The sequence below is a fragment of the Equus quagga genome, chromosome 5 (assembly GCF_021613505.1).
Source record: "Equus quagga isolate Etosha38 chromosome 5, UCLA_HA_Equagga_1.0, whole genome shotgun sequence".
Lineage (NCBI taxonomy): Eukaryota > Metazoa > Chordata > Mammalia > Perissodactyla > Equidae > Equus > Equus quagga.
Window position 1 is genome coordinate 30,036,740 of NC_060271.1, and position 9,386 is coordinate 30,046,125.

The 9,386-nt window shown below is 43.2% G+C and overlaps 1 protein-coding gene across 1 annotated transcript; it reads left to right on the plus strand.

Moving 5' to 3' along the window:
- The first annotated feature begins 739 nt into the window (after window positions 1-739).
- LOC124238835 (pre-mRNA-splicing factor SYF2-like) lies at window positions 740-7,103 on the plus strand. The gene is made up of 7 exons (XM_046660004.1): window positions 740-807; window positions 1,000-1,110; window positions 3,374-3,499; window positions 3,980-4,097; window positions 4,446-4,536; window positions 5,541-5,639; window positions 6,663-7,103. The coding sequence occupies exons 1-7, from the start codon at window positions 781-783 to the stop codon at window positions 6,826-6,828; spliced, it is 738 nt and encodes a 245-aa protein (XP_046515960.1). The 5' UTR covers window positions 740-780; the 3' UTR covers window positions 6,829-7,103.
- Window positions 7,104-9,386: the final 2,283 nt, after the last annotated feature.

Sequence of the window (9,386 nt, forward strand, 5' to 3'; positions counted from 1 at the left end):
TTTTTATATTGTCTTCCAACCAGAAAATCCTTCATCATTATTCAAATTTCATTTTTCGTACTTCAAATGATTTCGTATTTTTCACCATGTTACTATTTAAATTCTATACCGACATATCTTTTCATTCCTTTTTCATTTCCACATCTAATCAGTGGGTTAGTGCAGAAAAAAAATATTTTCCTATACCCCTCACGTATCCAGCACCTTACTGAATTATATGAATAACTTCAGCACTGTTATTAGTTCTGGCGCTGTTTCCCTGCTGGGCACGGAGGAACGTACAAGATGAGACGGGACCTGCTATCCTGCGCTTTACAGCCTTGATGGGGTAAAGGAAAATGAACAGACGAGAATGAAAATGGTGCCATATGACAGTCCTAAGGGCCTAAGTGAGACCAGTAGCCAGGGGAGAGCTGTCTCGGAGGAAGAGACACTGAAGCTAAGAGCTGAGTGGAAAGCACCGTCCCCTTAAAGGAGCCGCATGCACTTGAGGTGACCGTGGACTACGCTTCCAGCTCGCCAATTCCCTCCTAACCCGTCATCTGAGCGGTTCCACGCCCTGCCTCACCCCGCCCTTCCCTCTGCACCCTTTTGCGGCTGCGCAAGGCCCTGCCCAATGGAAAACATCGCCCTGCTAAAAGGGGTTGGGATTGGTCCTAAGTGCCTGAGGCTGCCAGGAAGGGGCGGGGCTTACCGTAATTGGTATATATTGATGGGGCGGTCCAAAGGCCGACGGAAGTGCTCTGTGTTGTTGCCGGAAGTGAGGAAAGGAGGTTTGTGATGGCGGCTGCGACTCTATCCCAGAGAGTAAGTGCTGCGGTCTCTACCCAGGCGGTTTTGTTGGGGAGGGCTCCGGGGGGCGGCAAGAGGTGGAGGAGATGCCTGGGTGCCGGGTCAGGGGGCACAGATACTGTGGGGTAGGGTGAAGGCGAGCGCCCGGCCCGGGCCGTCGGGAGCCTCGGAGCCGGCCCCGCCTCAAGCCGGCCTTCCTCGCCGCAGGGGCCGGTGGGCGGCGCGGAGGAGGAGCAGCCCGTCGCGGCGGCCGAGGAGCTGGCCGCCCAGAAGCGCGAGCAGAGACTGCGCAAATTCCGGGAGCTGCACCTGAAACGGGTGAGTGGCCCGGAGGCCGGCCGGGACGGTCCCTTGGCCAGGCCCGTGCGCGTGTGCGGAGGGACGAGGGAGCCGAGCAGCGCGCCTGCCGGGCCCGTGGAGCTGGATGAGGGCTCTGTCCCGGTGGTTCTCAACCCCGGCAGCACAGTGAAAATACACATGCTCTCTCCAAGCCTTCTCCTACCCACATCTGATTTAACTTATCTGGGCTGGGTTGGGAGTCTATTAACAGCCTCCTCGCTGTATGATTCTAATAGACTTTTCATTTTATCTAGGAAAATAAGTAGAGCTGGAGACTGGAAGAAACTTGTCCATTGTTAATAAGAGAGCTAGTTGCCTCTTCACTCAAAAATAGTCAGCAAATCTCTGGAAGTCTGTAGTGTCAGTGGTTTAGCTCGTTGGTGAGGAGCCAGATGATTATGAGAAGGCCTGTGCTCTTAAGCAGAGGAGACAGCTTTATAGCCAGAGATTATGTTGTGGTAAATGGCATGCTAGCATTAGAGACAAAGTGCCCTGGGAGTGCAGAGAAAGAGAGATCAGTACAGTTAGAGAGGCTCCAGGCAGCGCCTCATTTAAGAGGTGATCCCTAAACTACTGTTTGAAAGATGAGTAAGATATTATCAGACAAAGAAAGAAGTAGGAGAAAGAAATACCTAAGCAGAGGAGACAAATGCAGAGGAAGAGAATTCGCATTAGGAATAAGAGCCCAGCAAACAACTGGTTGCAGTTGGAGCTGAGAAAAGAAAAAGCGGGTCTTGACTATTTCAACTTGAAGTGGCCTGACTGGCTGCTTGGCCATTGTTTCACAGAACCCCAGCATCACTCTGACTGTTGGAGTGAGACAAAAACAAGAGGGTTCAAACCACAGAAATGCCCACATATCCCCCTTTTCTGCTAACATCAGTGACAGTTATTACCAAATACAGCATTAGCCTCACTCCATTAATCCTACCTCCTGTAGAAACACTTAAGATACCCGATCATGGAATGCTCTGGCTTTCTGACAGTGCCTAATCCAGACCACAACCGTACTTCTGTGACCGCCTCCTTCATCTGACGCAAACCCAAATCCTGTAACTGGCCCGTCCTAAAACCCTCCCGCTGAGATGCCTACAGTTCCCCCATGGTTTGCTGTCTCCTGCAGTGCAACCAGCACAACTTTGTTGGGCTACAGGTGTATTCTCAGTGTCTTCACTTGGAGGGCGCTGCCAGAGCCCAGAGTACGTGAGGGCTGGTAGCTGAGAGGAGGCTCTTTTTGCCCAGAAAAAGTTAGTCTAATAAGGAATTAAACACATTTAAATATTTACTTGAAGGGACTGTGTAAAGAACATGTGGTTAGAAATTAGGGGACATGGGTTTCTGGACAAAATGCCACAAGCTTGTGACCTAAGAAGCGTCTAACTTAGGTTGTCCTTAAGATAATATACTCATTTTGTTTTATGCAGTTAAACTTATTTTAAAACAGACTTCATAGAGTGATTCAAATGAAAAATCCCTTTCATTTGCCATAATGTAAACTGTTAAAATATTTTAAAAAGAGGAAACTAACATCCAAATTGAGGCTTTTTCCTTGAATTAATTAGGATTAAAAGAGAATTGAAAGTAGAATATCTTTTTTTTTTTTTTTTTGAGGAAGATCAGGCCTGAGCTAACATCTGCTGCCAATCCTCCTCTTTTTGCTGAGGAAGACTGGCCCTGAGCTAACATCCCTGCCCGTCTTCCTCTGTTTTATATGTGGGATGCCTGCCACAGCATGGCTTGCCAAGCAGTGCGTAGGTCCGCACTGGGATCTGAACTGGCGAACCCTGGGCCGCTAAAGCAAACGTGTGAACTTAACCACTGCGCCACCGGGCCAGCCCTGAAAGTAGAATATCTTTCTCATCATGTGATATAATATTTCATGCCATCTGAAGTCTACTTAAGTGCCACTGTAGTATGCCTTCCCCACTTTGTGAAATCATGCCCGATCCAACCCTAAGGGGCCTGCTCAAAGGGACCACGCAGGTAAACAGAGGCAAAGCTGACCTTGACCCCAGGCCTCTGGAACAGCAAACCAGGGCGGTCCAACACGTTTCTTGACTACATACAAGTGTGGACCTAATTAGTCTGTGCCCTTGCTTAAACTCCTTTGATGGCTCTCTATTACTTTTAGGAGGAATTGTAGTCCCCTTGTTCATGTGTCTTACCTGACCATCCTCAAAGAAGGCAAGATTTGTTTAGATTTATTTTCATGTTTCAGCTGACAGACTTTTTGTGATTTTAGAATGAAGCTCGTAAATTAAATCACCAGGAAGTTGTTGAAGAAGATAAAAGACTTAAGTTACCTGCCAATTGGGAAGCCAAAAAAGCTCGTTTGGAATGGGAACTACAGGAAGAAGAAAAGAAAAAGGTTAGGAGTGACTCTGCTGTCTCCACACGTGGCTTATTCAGTCATTTCTGTTGGATGGAGACAGTACAGAGTGGTGGTTTTGTCCACTGGCTCTGGAGCCAGCCTCCAGAGTTCTCGTCCTGGCTCTGCTTTTCAGTAGCTGCAACACTTTGGGTGAATTATTTAACCTCTCTTTGCTTTGTTTTCTCATCTCTAAAATGGGGACTATAATAATAATTATTTGAATTAATTATGAATTAAATGAGTCAATGCATGTAAAACATTTAAAGAGAGTCTGATACCTTATAAATGTTGAATAAGTGTTATTTTTTAAGTTGATGCACTCACTTATATACCATAGCAGATTCCCGAATTTCCTGCAAAAATTAATCATTATTTTTAAAGTGTTACTGGATAGCTTTATTTAATCTTGATTTAAAATAGATCAAATAATTGCTTGTACCAAAATTGCAGGCATTAGCTTTTTTTCTTTCTTTTTAGGAATGTGCAGCAAGGGGAGAGGACTATGAGAAAGTGAAGTTGCTAGAGATCAGCGCAGAAGATGCAGAAAGATGGGAGAGGAAAAAGAAGAGGAAAAACCCCGATCTGGGATTTTCAGGTAAAATTGGCTTTTACTTTATTGAATGGGCCAGTCAGATAAGCATTGCCTTCAGCGTTTCTGGTTTTAGGAAAGGACATGTGCCTTCGTGGAATATCCTCTTAAGAGGCTTAAACCCAAGAAAAAGACAAACATGTCTCCCAGGGAGAAGTAAAAGTGGCCGTCCTTCAGTCAGCTGGGTTATTTGGTTCCTTGTGGTTAAATTAATCAAAGCCTGTGTTATCTGCATCTTCAGGATAGAGGCTCAGATTAGAGTCTTGTGCATAAATTGCTAATAATAATTTTGATTCTTGTCTGCATAGTCATGACCAAACAGATAATCATCTCTGATGCCGATTTTATTTTTAGATTATGCTGCTGCCCAGCTACGTCAGTATCATCGGCTGACCAAGCAGATCAAACCTGACATGGAAACGTATGAGAGACTGAGAGAAAAGCAGTAAGTTGACAGCGTTAATTCAAGTCCTTTTTTCATCCTGAAGTGATATAGATGTGTTTGTGTATACACATCCGTACACACATACATAAATACAAACACGCTTTAAATGCTTAGGTATGGGTTATCAAGAGCTGTCTTAAGAATTTTTCTGGTCTTGGTGACACTATTTATTTACTAAAAAAACCTTTTTTTGTTTCTTCTTCTCCCCAAAGCCCCCCAGTACATAGTTGTGTATTCTAGTTGTAGGTCCTTCTGGTTCTGCTATGTGGGACGCCGCCTCAGCGTGGGCTGATGAGTGGTACTAGGTCCGTGCCCAAGATCAGAACCGGCGAAACCCTGGGCCGCTGAGGCAGAGCGCACGAACTTAACCACTTGGCCATGGGGCCAGCCCCTTGACAACGCTATTTGTTGCTCACTCCATAAACTTAGTTTTGTTTTTGTTAACCATGTGGTTGTCTTTCTAGCTGGGCCTTCTGAGACTGGGAGTTGAGTGTTTAACACCCGGATTATCGTAGTTAATCAGATGTTTTGGAGGCAGGATGCATTAGTGCTGGGATGAGTGAACTTCTGTACAGGACCAGAGAGTAAATATTTAGGCTTTGTGGGTATACGGTCTCTGTCACAACTACTCAGCTCTGCGTTGTGATGTGACGGCAGCCCCAGAGGATACACAAACAAATGGTGTGACAGTGTCCTGATAGAACTGTTCACACACACCCATGCACCCTGGCTGACCCTGCTTTAGTGGAAAGAGACATAACCTGAACATAGAGGCGAGTCCTTTGACCTCTGGCCCTTGGCTCTTTCATCTGTAGGATGAAGGTGTTGGAGTAGGTAATTTCTGAGGTCCCTTCCAATTTTGTTTTCTTTTTTTAAAAAAAATTAAGGTAAGAGCTCACAGTAAATATACGTATATATTTGATCTCTAATTGTGAATGGTGGTTTACTTTGAAAACGTGGAGCACTTGTAGTGTCACTGTAAGTCCATTCTGCTGTTTTTTCAGTGGAGAAGAGTTTTTCCCAACATCCAACAGTCTTCTTCATGGAACACATGTGCCTTCCACAGAGGAAATTGACAGGATGGTCACAGATCTGGAAAAGCAGTGAGTACTCAGTACAGCAGCCTGAAATTTTAAATGTTTAACAACAAAATGGATATAATGTGCTTAGAGTGAAGTGAAAAGACAGATGTTATACTTGCTAATTTCTGACCTAGCATCTCTAGTGGTTTTGGGGACAGACAGCGAGTATGGTTGAGTCCATCTATTTGGAATGGAGTTGCAAAATATTGATAAAAATTGAGTTGTTATAACTGAAGCAGGGAAAAGTCTAAAGGAAAATATTCTTTAAAAGCTTTTACTTTAACAACCATCCCACTATTAGATTTGAAGAAGTACGAATGTTCTAGTAAATGTACCTTCATTCTATTTGTGTTTCTTAATACCAATGGCCTGAATATTGGGCAGAGCAGAATGCATTTATATTTGAGGAGTTACGTAAGTTTACGTAAGTATAAGAATAGGGTCTCGGACATACCGTGCACTCCACATTAGCCGTGTTTATTGTTATATAATTACTATTGTAATAGTCATTTTCTTTTAAGTAGTACTTCATGTGTTCAGTTCCGACCAATGTAGCATTGCTCTTTTAGAAGCATTGTGAAGATGAGTTTGTATTTACTGAATTTCCTGCTTCATACCTGGGGTTATGCTGTTAATTAGCAGTTTCAACTTGATCTTGTTGAAAACTGGACTGCCCTCCGCACCCAGAGGGTGCTATTCTAAGTGAACTGATTCTCGTCTTAACTGTTTGGCCATGTTTTATTAAGATCAAAAAAGAAGGGGCCGGCCTGGTGGTGCAGCGGTTAAGTGCGCACATTCCGCTTCTCAGCGGCCCAGGGTTCGCCGGTTCGGATCCCGGGTGCAGACATGGCACTGCTTGGTAAAAGCCATGCTGTGGTAGGTGTTCCACATATAAAGCAGAGGAAGATGGGCAGGGATGTTAGCTCAGGGCCAGTCTTCCTCAGCAAAAAGAGGAGGATTGGCAGTAGTTAGCTCAGGGCTGATCTTCCTCCAAAAAAAAGAAAGCAGTTTTGAATTTTGTAAATTATTTTCTTCTTTCCCCAGAATTGAAAAACGAGACAAATACAGCCGGAGACGTCCCTATAATGATGATGCAGACATTGACTACATTAATGAAAGGAATGCCAAATTCAACAAGAAGGCAGAAAGGTTCTATGGGAAATATACAGCTGAAATTAAACAGAATTTGGAAAGAGGAACAGCTGTCTAATCCCTTCAGGAACTGTTTTTAGAAGCTTGAGAATGGAGTGAAAATGTCTTCTAGCAAATTGAAGTTCTCTTCGAAGTTATACCAGTAAACCAGAACTCAGTCTATACCTGCCTGATCAACATTTAACAATAAATATTTTTTCTTAAGCGTATACTTTCATGTATATTTCCACGTTTATGTGCTTGGATATAAGATATATTTCATGTAGTGTATTTGTTTTGTAAAAATCTACTTTGTATGAATTCTAATTATATTATTTTTCTATGTATTTTAAATGCGTATGACTGTTTAGTCTTTGAAGCATTTTGGGCTTAAGATTGCTGGCAGCATATGTAAATGCAGTCATTTTGAACGTTGTTATGAATTTGACAAAATCCAGAGCTGGACTCAGGAATCACTTGGGGTTGTGGACTCCGAAACTAAGGATAGTGATGAGGAAGGCGGCAGTGGCTACTGGGCGGGTGGTGCGGGCTCTGCACAGCTGCTTATGACCAAATCCAGGAAGGAGCAGAACTGTCCGCCCCTGAATAGTGACCGTGGACAGTTGCCTTTTTAAAAAGCAAATATCGTGTGGACTAGGATCCCTACTAAACACTTTATTTTCAAAACAAATATTTGAATATATGTACATTTGTATATACACAAACATACACGTACATGCTTCCATTCCACAAACATTAAAATGTTTTTTTCTAGGGGCTGGCCCTGTGGCCAAGTGGTTAAGTTCACGCGCTCTGCTTCGGCGGCCCAGGGTTTTGCCAGTTCAGATCCTGGGCACCGACATGGCACCGCTCATCAGGCTGTGCTGAGGTGGTGTCCCACACGCCACAACTAGAAGGACCCACAACTAAAAATACACAACTGTGTAGTGGGGGACTTTGGGGAGAAAAAGGAAAAAAAAAAGTTTTCTGTTATGGGAAATTCCAAACGTTTTCCAAAGAAGACAGTAATACGATGAATGCCATATACCCAGTACCCATCGTCAGTAATCAACTCACAGCCAATCTTGTTTCATTGTTATTTCTATCTGCTTTCCCCTCCACGACTCCCACGTTATTTTTAAGCAAATACTAAATGTGTAATTTCATCTCTGAATATATCTGAAGGGTAAAGATTTTTAAGAAAGACCACAATACTTTTATCACAATGGTAGTTTTAATAAAAGTCCAGAGAGAAAGATTGGTATAATTTCTTTTCTCTGTTGATTAAAATGCTAAATACTAATTAGGACATTCCAAATTAAGAGAAATCTGAAACTCAGGAAATTTCACAAATATTTTGGCTTTACTGTTTAAAGACAATTTAACATTGAATACCATTGGTAATTATTCCCTTTTTGAATTTATGTAGCACTTTCTATTTCTGTTCTCATTTTGTTTTCTTTCCTAGCATTTTTGTGTGCAGTTAATCATGTCTGATCACAGGGCCTTCATGCTACCTTGGAAAATACTTTGAATATGTTTCTTTCTCGTCCCATTTCTACTATCTTCGTTCAAGTCTTTGATCCTGAATGTTGCAACAGCTTTGAAAAAAAAAAGACTATCAAATAGCACCTGGCAATGTATTTAAAAGAATAATTTACTATGAGCCAGCTGGGTTTATTCTAATAATGCAAGAGCAGCTTGTAGACCTGTTAGTTGCCTGTCTAATATCAATTCTCCTTTCTTTGTTACCACCAGAATCATGATTATTTGGTGAGTTTTTGATAAAAGTTTCCAGCTAAATACTCGCTTCTGCAGACTGACTTGCTTGCTATTACAGGTAGATTTTATAGTTCTGGCTAATAAGACACAATCTAATTTATTACAAGAAATCTTTTTCTTTCTTGATAAGGGAGTTGCCTCTCCCTGCTTTCCCCTTCCTCCTTCCTGCTTGGATCACACACACGAGGGCTGGCTCTGTAGCAGCCATCTTGTGCGGTGAAGTAACAAGCATGAGGACAAAAGTCAATGTGCAGAAGAAAGTGGAGCAGATCTTGGGTCACTGTTGGCATTGCTGAGCAGCTGCACCAGCCCTAGGTGCCTACTTCTCATGTTCTTGTTACTGGCCATTGAATAAATTTATGACCAACACATGGTTCAATTTCAGGACATCTGTCAACAAATGTTACATATACAAAAGTCAATAGTTTTTCTCTGCTCTAGAAATAAGTGCCTAGAAATGGAGATGGGGGACAGAGGCAATGTTAGCAACCTTCCTTGGATCCTAACCTGGCTGCTGCTGAGTCTCCATTAGCTACTGCAGGGAGCAGGGGCAGTGGCCCTGTTCATCTCTCCACTGCAGCAGTCCTGGCTGGATTATGCTCGTCTCTCTCCCTGCCTCCCCACTGGCCCTTTTTCTCCAAGGCTGCAATGTCTTAGTGGGGATCCCTTCCTCACTGGCTCATTTATTTCAAAGGCCTTCTCATAGAAGTGGGGGCTTAATTATTACTTGACTCAACTGCGTGGTCTCACTTAGGGGGTCCAGTTGAACAGCTTTGGCTAGGTGGTGGAGCTGACCATAACAGAATGACCTCTAATAGTTATAGTTAATTACAGCATAGCAGAGTGTTCCAAGCT